General features: G+C 36.0%; 2 protein-coding genes and 1 pseudogene across 2 annotated transcripts; 1 reads left to right on the forward strand and 2 right to left on the reverse strand.

Moving 5' to 3' along the window:
• The first annotated feature begins 350 nt into the window (after positions 1 to 350).
• LOC148195173 (protein FAR1-RELATED SEQUENCE 5-like) lies at positions 351 to 4,438 on the forward strand (annotated as a pseudogene).
• A 636-nt stretch (positions 4,439 to 5,074) lies between these two features.
• On the reverse strand, positions 5,075 to 6,647 carry LOC148195174 (uncharacterized). Its single transcript, XM_088094362.1, has 4 exons — positions 6,588 to 6,647; positions 6,358 to 6,492; positions 5,836 to 6,273; positions 5,075 to 5,677 (listed from the first exon to the last, which is right to left on the reverse strand). Exons 1-4 carry the CDS (start codon positions 6,645 to 6,647, stop codon positions 5,075 to 5,077), a joined length of 1,236 nt encoding a protein of 411 aa, XP_087950488.1.
• An 11,510-nt stretch (positions 6,648 to 18,157) lies between these two features.
• LOC124829137 (uncharacterized) lies at positions 18,158 to 21,286 on the reverse strand. The gene has a single exon (XM_088094869.1). The coding sequence runs from the start codon at positions 21,248 to 21,250 to the stop codon at positions 18,251 to 18,253; it is 3,000 nt and encodes a 999-aa protein (XP_087950995.1). The 5' UTR covers positions 21,251 to 21,286; the 3' UTR covers positions 18,158 to 18,250.
• Positions 21,287 to 26,348: the final 5,062 nt, after the last annotated feature.

The raw sequence follows: 26,348 nt of genomic DNA on the forward strand, positions 1-26,348 counted from the left end.
TTGGCCGTTGGACCTTGGTGGGATATTGAAGGCCATTTATTGAAGCGGTTGTGAAAGGACGTTGGTTCTCTTAGTAAGTTAATGTTTTACTCATTTGTAATGTTATGCCTTCTATTAAAGAGTTATTTTGTGGTTGATTGAACAAAGAAAAATGTTGCCTTTTGTTAGAATATTGTTTGAAACTTGGAAATACAAGAAATTTGTCGTTTTCACAAAGTGTGGGCATGAACATTAGTGGTCCCGGAATACCAAATATGTTGTTGTCATGTTTTAATGATCGCTTTCATTAACCTTTGACGTCCATGTCATGTTGGACTAGGCGTTGCTTTTGATTGTGTATGTCACGTATTATGGCGTCTGAAGAAGTACCTTGTGCGGTCAACAACGATTCCACTGACAATGTGAACGATATTGTCCCTAAAATTCATATGTGGTTTGATTCAATTGAAGAGGTTAAAAGTTTTTACACTGAGTATGCTGTGAGGAGTGGTTTTGGTGTTCGGATACGGACTTCTAGGACAAATAAGAACAACGACTTAATCTTCCTTAAATTAGTTTGCTCTAGGGAAGGGAAGTACCTATCTTCCATTGCTCCAGAATGGAAAACCCAGCCAAGTCAGAAAAACCAATGTCCAGCTGGAATAACTGTTGTTATGAAAGAAGGAAGATGGCAGGTGAGAACAGTTGTTACTGAACACAGCCATGACATGTGTCCAAATAACTCCAACCTTATACGTGGTAATCGAAGAATTAATATGCATGCGAAGCACACCCTTAATATCAATGATAATTCTGGTGTTCGCATTAACAAAAGTTTCATATCTTTGGTCAATGAGGCCGGTGGGTTCGAAAATATGCAATTCGTGGAACGTGATGCCCGTAATTATATTGGGCACCAGAGAAGAACTCTTTGTAAGGAAGGTGATGGCCAAGCACTTTTGACATATTTTTCAAGAATGAGAGAATTAAACAATGATTTTTTCTATGATATGGAAATGGACGACGAGAACCGAATAAGCAGTGTGTTTTGGGCCGATGCACTAAGTCGCGCAGCATGTCTAGATTTTGGTGATGTTGTGTCGTTTGACACAACCTACCTAACAAACAAATATGATATGCCATTTGCACCGTTTGTTGGTGTTAATCATCATGGTCATTCAATATTACTGGGTTGTGCTTTGATTTCCGCAGAGGACACTAGGACATTCACATGGTTATTTTCAACTTGGCTTAGATGTATGTCAAACAAGGCTCCTGAAGGTATCGTCACTGATCAATGCAAGGCAATGTCCAATGCCATAAACGTTGTGTTTCCAAACACAAAACACCGTTGGTGCTTGTGGCACATCATGAAAAAAATACCTGAGAAGTTGCAAGGCTACAAAGGCTATAAAGCAATCAAAAGTGAACTTAAGAGGCTTGTGTATGACATAGTCTGTTATGAAGACTTTGAGTTAGGGTGGGCAAAATTGATGTCATGTGAAGGGTTAGAGAATAATGATTGGCTAAATTCGTTGTATGCAGATAGACAAAGATGGGTTCCTTGTTATATGAAACATCAATTTTGGGCGGGAATGTCAACTACCCAACGAAGTGAGGGCATGAATGCATTCTTTGATGGATTCATAAATTCAAGTACAACACTTCAACAATTTGTGCAGCAGTACGATAACGCCCTACGACAAAAAGCGCAAAAAGAACTTGAGGCCGATTTTTCTTCAATGAATACGACACTACCATGTGGATCTCAATCTCTTATTGAAAGACAATACCAAACCGAGTAAACACAGGCAAAATTTGTGGAAGTTCAAAAGGAATTTCGGTCCCGCATGAACTGCTTCGTTAAAAACATGACAAAACAAGGTACAATAACTACGTACAGTGTTAAAGAAGACTTCATATGGGAGGCTGAGTGTCGTTCAAAATTTCATGAAGTAGTCTTTGATCCTGCGACAACTGACACTCACTGTAGTTGCCAACTGTTTGAGTTTAGGGGAATCTTGTGTAGACATTCCTTATTGGTCCTAGGGCAAGAAGATGTGCGTAATGTACCAACAAAATATGTTTTGCGTAGGTGGAGCAAAAATGTGCGTAGAAGACATACTCTCATTAAAGCATCTTACACCAACAACATTGAAGACCCTAAGATGCAAAGGTACCAAGCTTTGTGTAAGCGTTTCTATGACATCGCAGAGGTTGCTTGTGAATCTGACACTGCATCTGAAAACTTGCTTTCGGATTTAAACTGTATAGCCAAAACTTTGGGTGTATGTACATCAACCACATTGTCGACGGTGAATGATGCATCTCACATGGATGGACGTCTGCATTGTAATGAAGAGGTTCCACGTAGTTGTGAAATTGACGGCTTACTTGTGCGCAGTCCTGTATCTGTCAAACGCAAAGGCCGACCCAGGACAAAAAGGTTGCAATCAACAGTTGAAAAAATTACCAAAAAGAAAAAGTCCCATGGTGGTAAAACCAAACATGGAAGGAATTCCAATGTCAGTAACAGACACACATGTCGTTTCTTTTGATGTACTTTTATTAGTCATCAACTTCATTGATTTAAACCTTAACTAATACTCTTATTTCAGGATACAAGTAACCAACACATAACGGACGTCCACAATGTTGAGGAACTTCGAACTGAGTACATAACGGACGTCCACAATGTTGAGGAACTTCGAACTGAGTACATAACGGACGTCCACAATGTTCACGAACTTCCTACTGAGGAGATGTTCGAATCTCAAGTCACCCAATCAGATTTCATGTCTTTATTGACATCCGGAGAATACATTGTTCACAATGATGACTTTTCAGGAAATAGTTATACACACCTTTAACCCATGTACTGTGGGTAGAAACTTCTTTTTTTGGGGTATGTATGGTGTTCAATATAATGTGTGTCGTTTCGTTCAAATAAATAACATTAATATATCACTTGGTTACATTTATTTTTCATGAATATGGGTACTGAGGAATGTTTACTACCGAACGGTGTGTTTGTTGGGTAAACGTTGCGCGTGCTGAGCTTCCTTGGTATGACGGTCGTTATGTAGCCATCGTTCGCCCATTCTTAGCATCGTTCGTTTTGTTCGGCAAATTATGGGGTTCGACATGTGCTGTACTTTTGACTTTGAACGTTCGGTTTGTCAACTACGTTGTTAGGACGGTCCTTATTCGGCGGCCGTTCCGTAATATTCTTATTCGCAGAACGTTCGTTGTCAATGTTAGTAGCGTTCGTTCTTAATGTGGTTATTCTTCTTCTGTTATGCATTTAATGTACCCCAACCACCACGTCATAAACTAGTACGACTCATTTATTATGAAATAAATGGTTGTTGAAACGGTTCAAAACATTAACTGCTTCGTTGAACGGATTCAAATTCCTCACCTCCCAATGGCATTCATCGTTCTTGTAACGAACCAATTAATTCAGTCTACGAATTCATTAGACACGTCTGACGGTGCACTGTTCTGACGTTTCGTCAAACCTCTTCATTGTGTATATATATTTGTGGTTTAGGGTTGGGTAAATGGAAAGACCCTAACATATTGGTTTTGCATATTCAAGTTATGGCTGCCTCAACCTCCGCTCTAACATTACGAGTGTTGTGGAAATTTGGATCCATCCACTTTTCTCATTCGGTAATCATGTTCTTCGTAATTATTTTCTTTTCATGACAGTTAGCTTATACTTGCTTAAAACTTGTGCAGGACGTTGGGTACGTTGATAGGCACTTTGCTGCGGCCTTTCAAAATGAATTAGGACCGACATGGTCCTTGGTGGACAACAATGGTCACACGCATGTCGTGACTTATAACATGGATACCGTCAATCCAAGAATAACTCATGGTTGGGGTGAAATGAGAAACATATACCCCGAAAGATTGAACGATTCCCACATAAGCTTCGACTATGTGGGTAATAATCATTTCCATATCACCATATATTTCGGTGCTTGCTCCCAAGAGAGTAGGGAATCCTTCATTTATGATGGTACCAATTATCCTGATACGTCATTGTTTCCGGTGAAGTTGACAAAATCACAAGCAGAGGGTAGTCATTTGGTACGTCCTAACTAAATTTTTATTTTGTTAATTAATTGTCATAAATTGGATAATGTGATTTACTTCATTTTTCTTACTGCCACAGGACTTGCAAATTGCATTTGGGAATCTTATCAGGAGCAAAGGGTTGACACAGGTTATGCTCCTTGGACAGAAGGACGGCGTCATGTGTAGTGTTTTGGTTTCTGTCACTCGCAATTCCACAAAGTTTGGCAAAGGATGGAAGGAATTTTGCAGGGAATATGGGTTGAAGGAGGGAGACGTCCTAGTGTTTGAGGTTAACAATCTTGGAAATGACATTTTAGTTGAAGTTTATATTAATGGATGTCCCTGTACTGTTATACATCCAATCTCACTGTAAACCTTAATCTACATTACGAATTCTTGTAACTGTCTTTGAATTTTTATCATCTAATGAAAATGCAATTATTACTTTTTTCTGTCAACCACGTTGGTCTTCATTCAATTGTTGTAGTTGAACTTCAATAATTTTGACTTAACTTCATTTGTTATGGTAAAAAAAAATTAAATAAATTCATTAAAACCAATGCAATAAAACATTTATCAAAATTATCACTAACATAAAAAAGTAAATAATATTTTCCAAATTATTCTACATAAATAGGACTTTAGTTAAAATATTTGGGTACTTACGTTATCAGTTTTGCCCACAGGGGTTTGTGAACTTCGAAATGAAATTTCTACCTGACCAAAATGCCGAATAAGGTAGACTTAGTTGGACATCAAGGTTTTCATCTACTCTTGAAATTATAAAAAAATAAAATCATGATAATACAAAATAAAAAATTACCGTGTGGGATGGTAGTTAATATGATTGGGTACTTAGTTTATAAGTTATGCACACTACGGTGCAGTAGGTCTTTCATAAACGGTTTCAACTTGTAATATTCACCATCATGTTATAAATTATTATATTTTACTATAATAAGCGTGTTAAATTATCAATATATAACACAACCTAAGTCCCAAAATTATGTTACAAAACAACAGCTGGACCTAACAAAACACAAATGGGATCACCGTTCAAATAAGTGGGGACTAATGTTTCAGAGCGCTCGTCCTCGCCCCTCAATATCTGCACTTCCTCAGGACGCTCGACCTCGCTCCGGTCGTTCAGCCCTCTTGCTCCCACTCGCTCTCCCACTCGCTCAGGACGGTCGTCCTCGCTCCGGTCGTTCAGCCCTCTTGCTCCCACTCGCTCTCCCACTCGCTCGGGACGCTCGACCTCGCTCCGCTCGTTGAGCAGTCTTGCACACACTCGCTCTCCCACTCGCTCAGGACGCTCGTCCTCGCTCCGGTCGTTCAGCCCTCTTGCTCCCACTCGCTCAGGACGCTCGACCTCGCTCCGCTCGTTCAGCCCTCTTGCACCCACTCCCTCTCCCACTCGCTCAGGACGCTCGTCCTCGCTCCGGTCGTTCAGCCCTCCTGCTCCCACTCGTTCTCCCACTCGCTCAGGACGCTTGACCTCGGTCCGCTCGTTCAGCCCTCTTCCACCCACTCCCTCTCCCACTCGCTCAGGACGGTCGTCCTCAAACAACTTCAGTTCATGTTCATCCCACTTCATTTCAAGTCCCTGCTTCTGTCATAAACTATTACAGACAATAACAATGAAATCATGACAATTCAAAAAAGGATTCCAATGTTTTCAAAATTAAAACAACTATTTCAACATGATTCCAAACATGATAAGATGATGTAAAAGTGACATTCGTAATGTAATACAAATTACTCAGGTACTAATTTCTTTGTTCTAACACCTGCAGTATAAGGACTTCTTTTTACCACACTCTTAACCCGTATTCGGGGTTGCGCTTTCATACGATCATACATTGTGCTTTGTTGCATTTGAAATCCACCTTCAACCACAGTGGTTTGCTGCTCATGCTGAACCGGTGTACTTTGACAACCATCTTCACTTCCCCAACACGGTTCTTCCACAAATTCTTCATTCTTATCTTCATTCTTATCTTCTTTTTTTGCTTCAACCAACTTTCTTAAATCCTTAATACTGCTTTCCATGTCCGCGATTACCCGTGTTTGTTGTTGTACAACAAAAAGTAATTTTTCCTTATCTCCTGTATTTTGCTTCTTAAATGGAATACCAAATTTCTCACAAGCGTCTTTCACCATACCATAACAAAGCTCCTCTTTCGACACACCAACATCAATAACAACCTGCAATGTGATTAACAATTTTTGTTTCATAATAACACAAATCATAAATAACTTTGGACCTTCCTGTAATCAACAAGTACTCACCGATCCCTTTGCCAAAGCAGTTTTTATAAACTTATCCCCAATATTGATATCAATCCAGTTCAACAACCTTGGGAATTTTGTTACCCGTGTACTGTAAATGGACTTCGATGTCACAAAATGGTGACAAAACCATACCTGCAAATGTTTAATCCATCAACTAAGACAATAAAAATAATTCAAACAATAAACAATCATTGTCTTTCACTAACAATTACATAACAAACACGTACCTGCAACAGGTAAGCACATCCTTCAACATGAATATGGCTTTTGGTTGTTTCATTCTTCATTGTTGTTGAAGCACCACACACACTTCCAACAAAGTACTGAAAAACTAAACTGCCCCAATTGTACTTACCCACACTCCCAAACTCCGAAACAAGGTCAAATATGATTGGAAATACTACTCCACTTCGATTCGGAACCAAAAACTCTGATATGCCTACCAATATATACAAGCTGCAAAAATGTTCTATTGGAAAATTTTGATGTTTCTCTAACAAAAACTCATATACCGTCCTGACATCCACTTTCCCCTCAGGGAAGTACTCCCTACAAACACTACGATGCCCAACTTTATTTAAATCTATCGCTTCACCAACAACAGGCAACCCTAACGAGAGACAGACATCAAATTCGGTAAACTTAATAACTTTGCCCCCAAAATAAAACCCACTCATGCTATCTACCCATTCACCACATAACTTAGATAACAAATTCCTACCTATCTTAATAGAACTTGGCAAGTATAACAACCAACCAAAAACACTGTTCTCAATGTTTCCCTTCTGCTCAATAGTCAACCGTTCCTTCAAAACACCTACCATCTTGCTTCTGCAGTAGTGTCTCAACACTAACTGCATAGGAAGTCATGCTTATTAATTAAATACAGTCAAACAACAAATGTATGGAAATCAAATACAATCCTACGTACCTTCTTCGTTCTATCACTTCCTTTGTCACTTTGTTCACCACGTTCTTCCTCCATCACACTACAGCAACACAAAAACTTAAATTACATTACATTACACCAACACAATCAACTAAAACATAAAATTGGAAATCATAACAAACATTGTCACCATTTGTTAAAACACAATACAATATAATTCTCATTTATGAATGCATATAATTCGTGCCACACAAAACAACATTTTCAAACACGCATGGTACAGGAACAGGACTGCTACCTTAGGCAAATTAAGTGGGTACCTGGGTTCCAGTTTTTGCACAACACGGCCAACTACGTCCACCCCTATCATTTTCGGGTGGCTTGTTTGTTTTCCCTCATTTTATGTACTTCTAAGTAATCTGGGAACACTCATGTTAACATTATTTCATCATATTCCTGCCACACAAAACAACATTTTCAAACACTCATGCTACAGGAACAGGACTGGTACCTTAGGCAAAATAAGTGGGTACCTGGGTTCCAGTTTTTGCACACCAAGGCCAACTACGTCCATCACTATCATTTTGGGGTGGCTTGTTTGTTTTCCCTCATTTAACCTACTTCTAAGCAATCTGGGAACACTCAGGATAACATTTTTTTAACATATTCGTGCCACATAAAACAACATTTTCATACACTCATGCTCCAGGAACAGGACTGCTACCTCAGGCAAAATAACTGGGTACCTGGGTTCCACTTTTTGCACACAAAGGCCACGTTCGTCCATCAATCTCATTTTGGGGTGGCTTGTTTATTGTACCTCATTTCAGCTAGTTCTAAGTAATTTCGGAACAATTTCTTAACATTTTATTCACAAATTCATCTCCCATAAAACTACATTCTCTAGGACCCTTGCTTCACCAACATTACTGCTACCAAACCCGAATGAAGTGGGTGATTGGGTTCAAGTTTTTTGACACCAAGGCCAACTACGACCATGACTACCAATCCAACAGAATTACAGCAACAGTGTAAGATTAAGCAGAGAACTTGTATAAAAATTAGTTACAGAACAACATCCGCTTGGGACAGGTTTCCTACATAACCAAATCCAATCCAAAAACAACATCATCCATGTATTCAACATTCATTCCACTGAAAAATGCAAAAACAAACCAACCTTGGGTGAAGACGACGTGTGGCGGTTGGAACAGATAGGGGTTGCGTAAGGTGTGGGTGGAACTCGCAGTGCGGAAAATCCCTCCTTTTGGTCCACCTCACAGCCCACACTCCGGCGAACCTCCGGCGGCACTACGCGACAGGGACGACACCACCTGGGTCGAAGCGACACCTTCAACGCCTCCGTAGGTCGCTGGGCCGGAACGGACGGAACACGATGCCGTGTTCGCTTCGACGGAGCTGCGGCGCCCCTCAAACGGAACGGGCTGCAGGGCGTTCGATCTCTCCGACACGGCCTTGAACAGTGAACGGCGGCTTCACTCCGGCAAGGACTCGGTCTCTCTCTCTCTCGCTCCTGAACCCTTTCTCCAACTCTCTCGTCTAGGTCACACAAGTGGGTTTTGGTTGTTCGCGCTTCTCTGTCTACGAAGTTGGAATACCATTTCAAATTTGAAACGCAAGCTGCCCGTGCCCGTCCTCGCCACGTCACATTTGAAGCAGGTTTTATCAGATTTGCTCAGAACGCAGCAGCTTTTTTCGTTTTCAACGTGGGCCTCTCACACGCTGACACGTGTGCTGTGTCGAAATGTTGTCAAAATTTGTTGTCTAAGTATCGTTTTCCTTTAGGATTATAAAATGAGTATACAACACTATAAACTCACACAAAACAGATTTCCCATCTATATTTTCTTTCATTTTTTTTTTAAAAAGCCATATAATGTGTTTGGACGAAATTTTTTCAAAGATTAATTTATTTTTATGAATTTTTTTAAGTACTTTCTAAAAAAGTAATTGATCTGTAGACAATAAATTTTAAATTCTAAAAAATGGAAATTTTTTAAATACTTTCTAAAAAACTCTCTTATGCTTTTTATGACCCTGACAATAAGGTGAATTTTATTCCATATTTGTAACATCCTATTTTAGTAGAGTAAGATTATCAAAATAAAACATTATATAGATATTAACTTACCAGAAACTACAAACTATTGATGAAAAAATCTTACACTTGGAGAACAAAACCTTATTTATGTTGTTGCTTCATTCTCAACCTCACACTGAACGACCGAAAAGACGTCCTCCCTAAGCTTACACCATTTAAGATGATCATCGCAAAAGAAAAAACACAAACAAACAAACAAAGACAAAAACAAGGGTAAGCTAGTGATACAAAACATTTTCATAATACATCAAAAACATATTAAACATTTTACTTAATGATACATATCTCACACCAAATCAACCAAACACTTTATGCATGACAACTCTTTGACTTGACCATCCAGATTAGTATGAATATCGAGCTATGACAGTTCGGGCACTTGTTGTGGTGAAACAACTGGCCCACCCTACGCTATCACACAATGTTAGTCCGTTATCACTCGCCTTAGGCCAAGGTAAAACCCTTAGATTAGGACCTCCTGCTATTCTCATTACATGCCTCACCCCTCTCTACTTGAGAATGGGTGACCATTAGAATGTCAGGATAAACTCCAAGATTGAGCTTCCCATATTCATACTTACAATACTTGAAATCATCATTAAGAAGTTCCTCCTTGGAACTCTCTTCCATACTTTTCAAACTATTGAGATCACTTCACATTCACATAGTATATCAATACATGAGACTACTGATCACACATTAAAGAAATAGAAACACCCTTACAAGTCATTAGAAATCACATAATAAAACAATTTTTCTTTATAGCATCTTGATACCCACATTAGGTAAGGAAAACAGCTAGAAAACTCTCACCAATAGCTCCGAAAGGGTCCAAAACCCCCAAAATGACCCAAAGAACATCCAAAATTAATATCCAGAACCCTAACACCCCCCCCCCCCCAAATATGGTGCAGTGGTGCCCAATGTGTGCTTAGTGGCACTCGAGCGCTCAGCGCCCTGGCCACTAGCGCTCAACACCCAGTTTGGGCACTCAGGTGAGCGTTATCAGAAAGACTCTACACTTTTCGGATCCTTTCACACACTTACCCCGCAACTTTGAATGGTTCCTAGGACCTTCTAAACATTGAAAAACCTCTGGAAACACCACTCTAACTCATATTGAACACTTGAAACCAAATCACTCCTCTAAGCTATCCAAACTCCATTCTACTTCTTCCATCACCTATATCAGCATACTAACATCATGGAAAAGTCATAATACATTCAAGAATACACCCTAACACCTCAGTTTTCTTCCAGCTTTACTACTTTCATTTTCCAACAATTTAAACCCCCAAAAAGTACTAAAAGTAACTAAGAAATCACCCTCTTCTAAAACTAACACTTCTACGCAAGATTTTACTGATTTAAATGCCTAGACAAGTCACAAGTAATCTATTAACAGACCTCAAACTTCTCAATACAGTTTATACCCCTCATATCAAATTCTCACTATTCAAAAACCCCATTTTTACACTAAAAATCTCTTAAAACTTCAACAAAATACTACCTATAACAAGTCTCAAGTCACTTCATAACAACCCTATGACAATGGTTTTCTCACCTCAGTCCTATTTCTCAAACTCACCCATCAAAATCTTTCTTTTTACCTTAAAACTCAAAAATTTGGTTAATCTTCACTCCAACCACTTTGAATTCAATACCAAGTATCAATACCCTTCATTATACACAATCATAACAATATCATTACAAACACACCATATCAAACATTTCAATCCTCACATAATCATTAATCATCATTTAAACACTATGAATATTAGTACAACCTACAATTTCACTCGAATCAAGTTATCATACATGCAAACACTAAATTTACACAAATAACATAATAGAAAAACAAACACTAGCTTCCCTTACCTTACACCGAAGCTATAGAGCTCTAAGAATGAACACGCTTTGCTTTCCGTATAAGGAACTCTAAAAATACCTACGAATAACCAAATTGTGATAGGAAATAATCCTTAAGACCACAAATTGACAATGAATCAAGAAATGAACACTAATGATACATGCGTCGGGGTTTCCTAAGCATGATCATAAACAGAGAACGAAAGGAAAAAGAGGTAAAAACTTACTTGCTCTAAACGAAGAACTGATCGGTTAGAAATAGAGATTATTCAAATGTGATATCATAGGAACTTCCCGGTCATCAAACAAATGATTGAGGAGTTAGAATTTTTAGAGAAAAGATAGAGAACTCTAAAAAAAGTAATTTCTAGAGAGATGATACATTTTAAAATAATCAAACTCATTTATAACAAAATTATTTATAAATAACTCATTTAATATTAAAATAATTGAATCTCACTATTTTTAAACTATCACGAATTTTACAATATTTGTTACTTTTGAACTCCTACTCTTATAACAACATCTTGTGCACATATTATCACTTAAAATTATATAATTTTAAATTTCATTTACAAAGAATTTAAATTGTTTGGTATTCTTCTTTCTCACCTCAATTCAGTCTTGGTCAAGGGATCATTTGTTGAATTTGATAATTTTGCTTAGGTTAGAGTTGATCAGTTTACTTTTTAACAAACATCATTAAAATACGTTTTTTCATTGATGTAATGAACGTATGCATTGGTTAGGTAATTTTGGTCAATATCAACATTCATTATTTTTTTTACCCACATCAATATTATTTTTCGACTTATATCAAATATAATTTTTTCAATTGATGTTAGTTGGAATCGTCGTTCAACTAATACTGATCGAATTTAGTTTTAGGCAAACATAAGATAAGCATTTTTTTTTTTTATCGATGTCAATGAGGGTTTTCTCGTCTATCAATCCTTATTAATCTCATAAACATGAAATTTTAAGCTTACACGTGTTAAAAAAAATAATCCTAAGCAATATCAATCATATATAATAACTACATTTTACACTACTCGAACATAACTTTGATCGATATTAATTAAAAAAAATCCTTATTAGCATTAACTAAAAATTAGTAATTTATAAATTGATTATCACTTTATTATTCTTTTTACAGCATATGAGATTCTCCCAACCTACACTATACGCTTAAATATATTATCTATATAAAATTCAGCAGATCTTCATTTCAAAGGTTCTTACTTTTAAATGTTATCTTTGCCTTTTTCTCAATTTGGAACATTGTTTTACACAAAAGTCAAGCAACGATGGTAGGTTATCCTTTTTTTTTTCGCAAATAATACTGATTTTAATATAAATATATCCAATGAAATAGACTAATATACGACCAAGTGAAAATTGGACTTCTTAGAGACTAAATTTTCAAACTTTTTATTCTTTTTTAAAATTCCGGAAATGTAACCTACCTTAAAGTCAAAATCTGAAGGAGAAATTTCATATATATATATATTTCCTTTGTGTACTGGAGCCATCTAGCAGTGACGTTTTTAGTTGTATTTTTTTTAGTTATATTAAACAGAAGAAGTCAATTCATAAATATTTTATTTGTTGTAATGATATCAGAAGTTTTATTTTGCCGTTGAATTAGTGTTTTTGCTTCCTACACGTCTATGATTTCTTTTTGTATGTGTTACTTCATTTTATTTTAAAATATCGGTTTAACCTTTTTATTTTATAACAACTTGTTTAATTTGGAAGGCTTTTGAGTCAAACAATCTCTATTAATAATTTAAGTGTAAGTATTTTTGCGAAAATTTTACATTCAAAAGGATTAAGTCTATTTTTTTTTAAGGTTTAAACCCTCCCTTGGTCCTCAAGTTTGTATGAAAATCTCAGTTGGGTCCTCAAGTTTTTTTCTGTCTCAATTAGGTCATATTTTTTGTAAAAGTGAGCACATTGTACCATAACCGTTAAGTGGTGTGAGACGGCGTTAAATTGGTGTGAGCTGGATTTTTTCATTTACTGACGTGGCATTGTGCACTAAAATTGAAAGGCCACGTGGTGATGTTTTGTTCACAGATCTTCTCCTCCCACCCCTCTGCTTCCTTCCATCGGCGCCACCCAGCTGCTCTGGTTCTAGTCATAATTAGTTCTAAGCACAGAGCACAATGAAAGATCAAACACAAACCTGGTCAATTGCAGAAGGTGTTCTGTAGTAATGGAAGGTTGAAACAAGGATGGCAAGGGCATGGACATGGTTGACACTAACACTGAATTGATCTTGCAGCATTCTTGCCCTTTGATCACAGAGGCTACCGAGCACCTCTTTTCTTCTGACTTTAGTGTCAGCATCCATTTTAGTATAGATGCACCAACCAATTAGAGCCATGAGAAGGATCCACAACATCAAAAGCTTGGGAAGCCATGCCCTATGTGCCTGAATGAAAGTGTTCTTTCCATTGCTCCCTGCTTGCTCACTCTTCATCTTCAACCCAAGACCTATCACCATCAATTTCTCTCTGCTCCTATCTTTCTTCCCTATTCATCATCTATAAAATTTCTGAAGAAACCCAAAAATAATTGTGGTTAGTGCTTATGTAGGAGTACTACACTTTGCTTAAAGCTTAAAGCTGAAAGTGCTCGCAAAAAATCATACACTTTTCTCTGATGGTTGCAACAAAAAGGTCACAGATCAAAACTCTATGTACGACATCATTGCGGCATTGTTTTGCGCGATTCAAAACTCAGAAAGAAGACACAAAATTCCTCTGAAGCCTCACAAGCTGAAAATTCCTCTGTTTCGTTTCAGAGTTCGGATTTTGGAGAAGATAATATCAGAATCTGGTTTCTTCATCTTTACTTGTAGTCATGGAGGGTGAGATTATGAATCTCATGAAGGTGTGGTTCTCAGTTGTTGTCTCTTTATGCTACTGTTATTGGATCCGAAAGCTTGTTCCTGCAGGAACAATACGACTCTTCCTTTTTCTTCCGATCGTCTTGTTATTCATTGTGCTTCCTCTGAGTCTTTCTTCGGTGCACTTCTGTGGCACCACAGGGTTCTTCATTGCCTGGCTAGGAAACTTCAAACTCTTGCTCTTAGCTTTCGACAAGGGACCTCTCTCCTCCGACGCATTCATCTCTCTTCCACGTTTTGTAGCAGTGGCATGTCTCCCCATCAAGTTCCAGAAAAACCCAGCACGTTCTACCTGCATCCAATGTTCTTCAGCTGAAAATGGGAAAACCCCACATCCAGATTCGTCCAAAAGTTCTGATTTTTATAAATGTGTATCTGCAACTGAATCAAGAAGAATGTCATTTTTTTGGGTCTGTGATTGTGTTGTAGATGGTGGGTGGCGTCGATGGAAGGAAGCAGAGGGGTGGGAGGAGAAGATCTGTGAACAAAACATCACCACGTGGCCTTTCAATTTTAGTGCACAATGCCACGTCAGTAAATGAAAAAATCCAGCTCACACCAATTTAACGCCGTCTCACACCACTTAACGGTTATGGTACAATGTGCTCACTTTTACAAAAAATATGACCCAATTGAGACAGAAAAAAACTTGAGGACCCAACTGAGATTTTCATACAAACTTGAGGACCAAGGGAGGGTTTAAACCTTTTTTTTAATTATACATTGAGAAATGCATAATTTAGAAATATATATAATAAGTATAATATATATTATCGAACAATAATATAAAAAATAATTTTTATCGAACAATTTTAAAAAAATTATTATAGTATTCGAAAATAAAATATTATTCTTTTAATTTTAAATATTTTATTTCTGCATTATACATTCATAATAAAATATTTTATTCTTTTAATTTGAAATAAGTTTATCCAAAATTTTCTCTTAAGTTATATAATATCAGCCATTATAAAATATTCCAAAAAAATAAGAAAAGAAAATACAATAATAGAAATAATTTGGATTATTTTCTTTTAAATTTATATATTTGCTTGAAATTAAATGTAACATCCCAAATTTAAGCAGTTTACTACTGGTTATAAAATTGATTTAAATAAAATAATTTGTCATCAGTATTAATACAATTTTTTAAAATAAATAACCATAATAATAATTATATCTAAAAGACTATATAATCAAGAAGACGCTCTACAACATCACTCCTCTCTACTATGATACTTCAACATCTATCTCTCATATGCTCCCACTAATAAGGTGATCATCACAAAAGAAAATAAACATCAAACTAAGAACAACAACAAAGACAACAGGGTAAACTAATATTCAAAAGAAAACTTCATAGACAGTTTAATACATCACATATTAGTTCAATACTGAAACATTCTATAACTCATATAAACATCTCATCATTTGACTCTAGATTCAATTATTCAGATACAATGCTTTGACATAGACTTCAATAAAGGGGTGCACCTATGGTAGTTTTTATACTATATAAAGTTATAAACAAGGGTAACTCGACCTACTACTCATGAGATTAATCTTCCACTTCTAAGACTAAGAAGTCTAGGATAAATACCTCTTGCCATTCTCTCTGCCACCCCATTCATGTGTACATCAATTGAATGGTTGATAGAGTATCATGATACTTCTTTTCAGAAATCTCACTATTAAGCATACACCACAACTTTCTCAAACACAAAACCTCTCCTTGAGGTTCTTCTCACATCACATATCTTCCATTCTCACAATCACATTTATATAATTCAATGAGCATCAATAAATATCAATTCAAGTATATTGTAAATCAAAATCAATTAAGACACAACTCAGAGAACCCAAGAAAATAATAAAAGAAATTATAGAAAACAAGCGCCCAACACCAAGTCTGGAGCCTAGCGATCCAAAACTCTCGCCTAGCGATCCAAAACTCTCGCCTAGCGAGAACTCTCGCCCAACCATTGTAGAAACACTGAGCTTTGTTTTCCTAACGAGAACTCTCACTCAGCCACTGCAAACACAATGAGCTTTGCTCGCCTAATGGGAACTCTCGCTCAACCACTACAAAAATAGTGGGTTTTGCTTGCTCAAAGGGAACTCTCGCTCAGCCACTCTATATAATTACCTAACAATAGATCTTAAACTTCCAACTTTTCCTACTTACCAACCTTCTAGAATTTCATATGCTAAAACCTCATTCTAGACCAAAATCCTACCATTTTCTTAGCCTACTATGAGACCAAAGTTCAACAACACTTAATCAAATCAAGATACCCAATTTAACATTTCCAAATCCTCAAGAGTCAAGCATAAAAGCAGTAATTCATATATACGCAAAAATACATCAAATTCCATTCAACATACCATCTTCATCAAGCAACCCAACATATCAAATTTCACAAATAATTCAATTTCACAAATCAACTACCATACAAACATCAATTAAGACCTGTTTATAAGTTAAAATCAAATTAACTAGCTCCTCTTACCTGTTAAACTATTGCACGACTTTAAAAACCCCAAACAACTCTCACATATCAAAGGATCTGCAGCTACGAACAATGAAAATATGATCAATGTATGCCATTATAACTATTGATCATCACAGAGTCTTATAAAAGACTCAAACTTCACATGCAAAAACACTAAGGTTCGTCGAGACAAACCAAAGAAAAAAGTAGAAGCTAACTTACTATTTTGGAGAAACTGATTAGGTAGACTTGAAGATCTCGCCACTACGATCACTTAGATGGTCTCTGATATTCAAACAATGAACCCAAGAAAAGAACTCCTAGAGATAAGTTAGAAAATTATAAAAAAGTGGTTTCTAAAAAGATTACATTTTCAAATAATAAAACTCGTTTATAACAAAAGTATTTATATTAAAATAATTTAATACTAAATAATTGAGTCTCATTGTTTTTAAAATATTACTATTTCCAAAATATCATTTTATAGGTCTTTACATTATATGTCTTTACATTATATGTCTTGGATATCAAAGTAACCAATTATTATGATAATTTCTTAATATATAAATGATAAATAAATAAATTAAGAATTAAATATGTTTTTGATTCTTAAATTTAAATATAATATTTCTTTTAAGATTTTGATACTTTTTCTTTTAAATTTAAAAATTTTATTTTAAATTTTAAAAATAGATGAATATATTATTTTAATTTAAAGTGTTGACTTTTTTAGATTTGTTAAACTTTGTTATAGATTGATATTTGAATTAAAAGTTGTCTAAACAATATAAATGTTATTTTGAAAAATGTTTGACAAAAAAAAATTTAACATAATTAAATTATGAGATTATATATATTTATTTTTAAAATTTAAAATCAATCTATATCAAAATTTAAAATATTAATAAATATGTCCAAATTTAAAAATTAAAAATATATTTAATTCATGAATTAACTATCTACCGTATTTGCCGCACATGGTCTGCTTTTTATCACTAAGGTGAAGAAGTATTTACTTGAAAGTGTAGCTTCATGGCCTCTTATATTTTAAATTTTTTAATTTGTATAATAGTTTAAATTTTCTTTATGCTAATTATTTTAGTTTAAGAGTTGGTTTAGAACAAGAAATTTAAATATTGTTTGTTTGTTTTGAAACAAAAAAAATTCTACTTTTCAGTATTAAATTTTCTAATAAAAAAGCAATATTCTATGACAATGTGTAAAATTTATGCACAACAGTGGTACAGAGAAAAATTCCTCGCAAAAGTCTGAAATATGAACACGCATTTTGATTATTTTCATGTTCAAACTAAAAATGTATGATAATAATAATAATAATAATTATATTATTATTACATTTCTCAAATTAAAAAAAATTAACCTTTCTTATGAGTGTAGGGGAGGTTGTATGACTCAGATTATTTGGGAATTGGAAAAGGATACACTTTGCAATATTTTAGCGACTATTAGTTAAACTATAAATTCTACAACTTGCATTTATTCCTATTTTACAAAGTCCAAGTAATTATTTATCAAGCAAAATAAACGTGAAATCTTCCAATAACATAAAAGAGAGACAGAATGGATAAAGACTACATAGTGTGTCACTCAGCACCACGATTCACTATTCCTGTCAATCTTTCCTTAAAAGTTGCTAAATGTATTGTCAATGATTCATTTATCCTCTGTGTTGACTCATCAATATATTGAAAGTAAGCAAGTCTCCAACTTCTCTTCAATAACAAGCTTCCCGTCACAGCCCAAAATCCCATAAAATAGCCAAGTGCAATGACACAGTAAAACCACAATTTCTCTAGTTTATCCTCTTTGTGATCTTTTTCTTCATCTTCATCACCTCCTTGGAAATCATCATCAAAACACTTATTCAGAAGTGGAGGTCCACACAGAAACGGGTTTCCACCATAAATAGAAGGATCACCAAGGGTTGATAATTGAGGTCCTTGGGGGATTTGTCCTGAAAGGTTGTTGTAGGACAAGTTTAAGTAACTTAACCAAGTTAAACTAGTTATGCTTTCTGAAATTGCACCAGAAAGTTGGTCATGAGAGAGGTCAAGAGATTCTAGTGATTTCATGTCTCCAATTCTTTTGGGGATATGTCCTGACAAACGATTGTGTGATAGATTTAGGCCAAGCAATGCACGAAGTGATGTTATTCCTTCTGGAATAGATCCAACCAAATTGTTATTTGACAAGTCCAAGTTTACCACAAATTTTAGATTTCTGGTATACTCAAGTTCTCTTCCTTTGATGACCACTCTAACGTCTTGTTCATACCATTCAACAGTTCTAGTAGGTTGATTTAAAGAAATATTCTTTTTTGAGGCCATACCTGTGAGATTTCCTATGCAATGAGGGATTGAACCCATCAAGTTGTTGTTTGAAAGATCCAAAATTTGCAGTGCAGAAAGTTGGCATAATTGTAAAGGAATTGTTCCATTCAACCTGTTTTGCGATAGCCTTAGAATCTGCATCGAGGAAAAGATATTCCCCATCCATGAAGGGATAATCCCAGACAAATCATTATCTCCAACATTCAAAATTAAAAGTTGACTTAAATTTCTCCAAGATGACGGAAAGCCCCCATGAAGGCTGTTATTGTTCAAATGTAACCATGCCAACGTGGGTAGATTACCAAGAGAGCTAGGAATGACACCGGATAATCTGTTGGATGCCAAATTTATGACACCGAGTTTTTGAGTAACACTCCAACAATTAGGAATTTCACCAATTAACATGTTTCCTGAAAGGTCAAGATTGTACAAGGAGCCTATTCTGCACAATGAGTTTGGAATGGGACCACTTATAAGGTTGTTTCCAAGAAGCATGTAACCGACATTGGGCAAGCTATCAGAAATATTTTGGGGAAGTGACCCGCTGATACGATTATCGGTAAGATTTAAGTAGACAAGTTGCCTGGGCCATCTTATGTCAGACACCAAATTCTCCAAATGATTTAGGGATATGTCTAAGTCCTGAAGGTTTAGAAGCTGACTAAGACTGAAAGGAATGTTTCCATGTAACTTATTTTCAGAAAGATAGAGGGTCGACAAATTTTTAAGTTGACCAATATTGTGAGGAATGGTACCATTTAAAGAGTTTCGGGAAAGATCTAAATCTGTTAGGCTTACAAGTTGCACTAAACTCCTTGGAATGATCCCATCAAAATGATTGGAAGAAAGAATTAAAATCTTTAAACTGACAAGTTCCCCGATACAGTCAGGAAGAGAACCGGTGAAGTTATTGTTGGAAAGCACCAAATTCTCCAGATTGACAAGTTTTGTTAATATATCACAAGGAAGTGATCCCTCCAAATTACTGTCAGTCATAATCAACGATCTTAGATTTTCAAGCTGTTCCAACCATGCTGGCAAATGACCATTACATTCGTTGTGACTTAAATCCAAAAGTATTAAATGGTGCCTAATGCATTCAAACTCTATATGGTTTCCAAGTGCATCACTTTGAATTTTGTTTCTTGACATATTTAATTGTTGAAGATGGCAACAGTTTCCCAGAAGAGATGCCAGAGATCCCTCAATATGATTTATATCATTACCTGAAAGACTGAGATATTGAAGACCCTTTAACTCACCTAACCACCCGGGAACAGAATCAAACTTGTTTTGTGAAAGGTCGAGATAAACCAGGGAAGTCAGATTCTGCAAAGCAGATGGAAGTGAGCCATAAAGAGCATTACTATCAAGAAATAGACTGTCGAGGTTAGCACAGGTTTCCAACCAGAAGGGAGTGGAATTCAGGTTGTTGTGAGAAAGGTCAATGACTGCAATGGAAGTCATATTTTGAAAAGCATCCAGAAACGAAGTCTTAAGTCCATTTTCTGCTAGATTGAGGTCTTGCAGTCTGGAAAGGTTTGTGGTGCTAATATGTTGATAGGTGTGCAATTTATCAAGTCCACAATTTCTCAAATCTATTCCTATCAAAGAAGGAAGCATGTTGAGTGACTGCAACAAATTTTGTGCTTTATCAAGAATCACATCACTCATGTATAGGTATTGGAGAGATGAAAGTTGAGAAATCCAGTAGAAGTCATCCGCATACAAAAGAGCATTGAAGCTCAAATCAAGAACGTGCAAATTTGTGAGGTTCCCAAGATTGGACGGGATCCTACCACTAAAATCACTATCAGAGAGATAAAGGGCTTGCAGATGCTGCAGCTTTTGAATGAACGCTGGTATTGAACTACTAAGAAATTTGTTTCCACTCAAATCTACATAAGTTAGATATTTAAGCAGCAATATAGAAGGGTGAACATGTTGAGCTTCGAGGACATGATCGTAAAACTTACAGTTTGGTTGAAAATCTCCTTGTAAGGGATAACAAGGATTTCTGAGATCTAGCTTGACAACATGGCCTGTAAGATTATTGCAACCTACGCCTTTCCATTGGCAACAACTAGTTCCTTCCCAAGATGAAAGCCTTGAAGGATCTTTGAAGCTTCCTTTGATCCTTAGAAGAGCTTGCCTTTCTTCTTCATTGCAACCAAGTGGTGCATGTCCACATGAACATAACACCGCAAATGCTGCAGTCAAAAGGAAAACAATACCAAAAGGAAACCCCAACATGTCTGCAGAGAAGAGTGTCAGAAAACAAAGAACAGAGTTGGCGAGGATCAACGAAGTAGACAATATATAGGCGTCACTTAGTTTATCATATAAAACTCCGAAAACAGGAAACTGAAATATTGATGACTCGGCACCACTAGTAAAGCGGTCAAAGCCAAAGTGTTGAAGTTTGATTTTTGTGGTTATTAGACTTTTGTGGTCAAAGCCGGCAATTTTATTAATAAAATTTAAATGTCTAAGATAATTCTTATGCACCGGAAGATACTGATATGTATATATAAAGGATATTACATGTAATTTTACAGGTTTTATATGTAGACTTTATGAATATGCGTCAACCTAATTAAGATGCCGTACTTCGATAATCATTTGCAACATTTGCAATAATCTGTTAAAAAGAGAGAGAAAAAATGAGAAAAAACCAAAATTCATGTTCTAAAAATTACAAAAACCTTTTTAAAAAACAGTTAAACATGACGGCAAAAAGAGAGATTGACAAGGGTAGAGCTGGTAATGTATAGAATCTAGTGATAGAAGGGGTTAGAGGGATTTTAACTAGGATAAATTACATAAAATTGAAAGGTTAATTTTAAAATATATCACGTTTGTATTCGTTTTCGCAGTTTATTACTGAAAGTTCGAAGCATGGGTTGTAGCTATGCTGTTTGTTAGATTTAATATTAGATAAGAGAGAAAGGCCTTTTCCAGTTTTCTAGTGCATACTGGAAATTTGCTACACTAGTGCAGCGAAGGGCTTTTACTGCGGTTCATTTTCACTATACGTCGCGGTTCTTGAACCGCGGCATATTCAGCCGCGGTAGTAAGTCAGGCACTTTATACCGCGGTTCGAATCGCGGTATATAGGCTGCGGAATATGCCGCGGTTGTCTAGGGAACCGCTGCCTAAACCCTAAAAAAAATTTAAAAAAAAAATTAAAAAATGCACTATATGCCGCGGTTCAACCGCGGCATATAGGCCGACGAATATGCCGCGGTTAGTGTCAAAACCGCGGCCATATGTCTCGTTTGTAAAAAAAAACGAAGCACTATATGCCGCGGTTGTGGTTAGAACCGCGGCATATTCCCCTGCAGTTTTTTAAAATTGCAGGTCTGTTTTTGTGATATCCATTACCACAAAAACAGACCTGCATATAAAAACATTTACAGAAATTCAATTTCAACATAACAAACACATGTTCAAATGTATTTCAACATCAAATAAAGTAGAGAGTCTAAGAAAATTCTATCTAATCAAATGCATTGTTTAAATCTAAATCTAAGAGCTATTGTATAATCTAACTATATACTTCGCAGCAGCGTTCCTAATGAATAGTAGTGACTTCTCAGGAACTGGTGTAGTAGTCTTGAATCTCTGCAAAAGACAATTCATTTTAATTAGTGTATATGAATTCAACATTTGTTAAAAAATCAAAATTTGTTAAAGTTAAATATTACCGTTTCCCAGCTTCTTGTGATGTGAGAACGAACAATATGGGTCATCCAATACATTACATAGTATCCACACTCATATGACCCATTTTGTCTGTTACACTACAATATATCATCACAGTTGATAATAGTTAGTGAATAACATTTGTTATAAAACAATTATAACAAAGTCAGACTTTAGCATATGTCAAACCTTGAGAGAAATCCAAGCAATCTTTCTACTCTTAGCAATTGATCTCCCGTCCATCATCATACTTGCTGGAATAGAACTGTATATAAAAAAATGTTTTAGCATTCAGTTATATAACAAAGAAAGTCCAAACATTGAGGTTCTTACCAATCAATTGCTTGTCTGAGTTGTGTGGGAGGAGGCCTGTGCAATGAGCAGAACCACAAAGCATAGTTGTCTTGCACAGACATAACAAGAAGTTGCCAATGGCGCCTGAAATTCATAATAACGTAACTATTAAATATTAAAATCACATATGGAACATTATTATGTTAACAAAGTTCACTTACCCGGATATATAAGGCAAAAAGTATATTTTCTTGCCCCTTCCAAAACTTCTTATCAGACTCATGTTGATATGGTCAAAATCATTTGATTCATGAATTTCTTGGGGATCAATGAATCCATAATCATCAGAACGCCCCAACTTATTAGCGACCCCAAACATATACCTGAAATCAAAAATTAACTTTGATATAAGGATACTTGATATATAAATCAATTTTATATATAAATAATTGGTCATAGACTTACATCGTCCATAGTTGAATAATTGAAATATTCAACTCTTGTGTTCCCGACGCAAGCTCACGGACATCTTGGCTATTAAGGTATATTGGGACCTCAGAGCCATGCCCAAATACATTAGCATCATACTGAACCTCCAAAGGCTTATCATCAAGGATGTCAGCAAGTAGATGCAATGAAGAAAGAGGGTCATCCTCAGATAGAGGAATCTTCTGTTGTTCCTGCGTCTGTTGTTACATGAAAAGATAAGATAAGTTTTGACATCAAAAACCTTTAAAATTGAGAAGTGTAAAGAAGAATTTCATACCGAGGGGTCAGAAACTGGCAGAGAAGTTGAGACGTTACAGGGGTATATGCCGCGGTTCCCTAGAGAACCGCGGCATATACCCCCTGTAACTTCTGAAATTCTCTGACCCAGTCAGCACCTGCAATAAATTGGCTGGGTATATGCCGCGGTTGTGCAGAGAACCGCGGCATATACTCTGTTATTTAATTTTTTATTCATACGTGGCGTCAAAGGCAATGGTTGACTGGGGTATATGCCGCGGTTCCCAGTAGAACCGCAGCATATATGTTCGTTTTATTTACAAAACTGCCACCGCGCACCATTATGCTGCGGTTTTCGTTGAACCGTGGCATAATGTGCGCTGTAAAAACCCGATTTTTTACTAGTGCTAGAAAATAATTTTGGGTGTTTCGGCTTTTTGAAGCTAACCATTGCCTTTGTTTTCTTTCTGTACTGCATTTTTGAGATACATCTATCAATTTCTTGTCGTTAAGTAATATTTTAAATTTTGTCAAACTTGATTCTCTGTACTCATTAATCCTAATTGACCGAGTAAACATTTTCATCACACAACTGTTTTATTTCTTAAATGTAGACATATTATGGGCTTTGATGCTTTCATGAGTCTTTATTTACGTTAAAATTGAAATTTGTTATTGCGTTTAATTTTTTCATATATTTTAGTCTTTAAAACTTAAAAAATAAATGTATATAATCTTTTTAATTCAATGACGTTAAATTCTTTTTACGTATTAAATGACATTTTAAGATTGACATTTGAATTTAAACATATCATAAACACGTATGGAGGAAATAATGTGATGGAAAGCTCTGACACCCTACAAATTCTTCTCAGTGGAAAAAAGTTGATCATGATTATCCTAATTTTGGGAAAAAACTACGAAACCTATGTCTTGCTTTATCTAATAATGAAATAAATCTATATGGTATAAAAAACAGCTCGCATAGCACGTGACCCATGGTTATGATTATATATAACCTACCTCCATGACTATGCATGAAAAGAAAGTTCATGATGTTGTTCATGTTAATTCCAAGTCCAAAACAACCAAGGAATGACATAGACATATACTTGACACTTTTTATTGAAGACTTGAAGGATATGTGGAATGATGGGTACATGGAAGAAAGTTTTCTTCTAAGGGCAATATTGTTTGGCATAATTAATTATTTTCCAGTGTATGGTAATTCATCTAGAAATAGTACTAAAGGAAAATGTGCATGTCTTATATGTGAAGATAATATAAATTGGGTGTGATTGGAACATGATAGGAAAATGTATTTCTTGGTCATCTTAGATTCTTACCTATAAAAGATCATTATTGAGGGTGGAGAAAATCATTTAATAGAAAGCTAAAAATGTTGAAACAATCGGTACCGACTTTAGCACGCGAAAATATTAAAACAGAGTACGATACAGATTGTTAAAAACAAAGAGCTTGTTCGGTCAATTAAAAAAAATGGTTCCTTTAATTTTCTTATAAACTTTTTATCAAACAGTGATGAGTAGAAAATACAAAGAGTATAGGGAGTAGAAAAAAATCACAACTGATTTTTATCCTGGTTCGAATCAAAAGATTCTACGTCCAGTCGTTAATCACTATAATTAGTGATTAACCTTTTCACTAAAATATTGTTTGTACAGATTACAAGATTTCAAATAAAGATTAAGAAATGAGAACACCTTTCGTTCGACAAACGAACGGAAGAATGCAGCAAGAACCTTCCTTCGACAAACGAACCAGAAGAGCTTCATTCGACAAACGAACCGGAAGCAACAACTCTCCCAACTTGAAGAGAACCGCTCCGACCTTTGACACACAAAGCGCGAGCTTCTCCTATTCACAAGACTTGACAAGAGTAAGAACTAGCACTTGAGAACTTCCTCAAATTTCATTGTATTCTCAAATTCGCAAAGTTATTTTCGAACGGTTTGGAATAGAGTGTATATAGTGTTGGGTCTATCAAGGAGGGTTCCCTATGGGTTACACAAACACCAATAACATCTGAGTCAACTATATAAGGGATCGACACCACTCTTTACCCAAAACCTTAAGGCAATGGGTTAATGGGTCTTTCACCTTTATATACTACTCTACTTTCTCATTTCTATCCAATGTGGGACTTGGACTCACACTTGGATTCACAACAATCTTCCCCTCAAGGGTGAGTCCCTTCCACATAGGTACACTCCCCCTCCAACGGAAGCATTCCAAACTAACCACAACCACGAGTAGCCCATTCCAACCGCCAACTTGCTTACCTGAATACCCTTTGCCAGGAAGACTTTCGGTACAAGGATCATTATACTCGTCCGAGCCGGTCACCAAGACAAACCACCGGCTCTGATACCACTGTTGGGTCTATCGAGGAGGAGGTTCTCTGTGGGTTACACAAACCAATAACATTTGAGTCAACTAAATAAGGGATCCAAACCACTCTTTACCCAAAACCTTAAGGCAATGGATTAACGGGTCTTTCATCTTTATATAATGCTCTACTTTCTTATTTCTATCCAATGTGAGACTTAGACTTACACTTGGATTCCCAACATGTCCCACTCAAGGGTGAGTCCCTTCCACATAG

The sequence above is a fragment of the Vigna umbellata genome, chromosome 7 (assembly GCF_029865625.1).
Source record: "Vigna umbellata cultivar VRB3 chromosome 7, Vumbellata_1.0, whole genome shotgun sequence".
Classification (NCBI taxonomy): Eukaryota; Viridiplantae; Streptophyta; class Magnoliopsida; order Fabales; family Fabaceae; genus Vigna; species Vigna umbellata.

Coding starts and splice junctions, on each gene's coding strand:
- LOC148195174 (XM_088094362.1), bottom strand. CDS start 6,647: ATGAAGAATGAAACAACCAAAAGCCATATTCATGTTGAAGGATGTGCT. Junction 6,493..6,587: donor GATGTGCTTACCTGTTGCAG/GTACGTGTTTGT, acceptor AAACATTTGCAG/GTATGGTTTTGTCACCATTT. Junction 5,678..5,835: donor GTGTTAGAACAAAGAAATTA/GTACCTGAGTAA, acceptor AGTTTATGACAG/AAGCAGGGACTTGAAATGAA.
- LOC124829137 (XM_088094869.1), bottom strand. CDS start 21,250: ATGTTGGGGTTTCCTTTTGGTATTGTTTTCCTTTTGACTGCAGCATTT.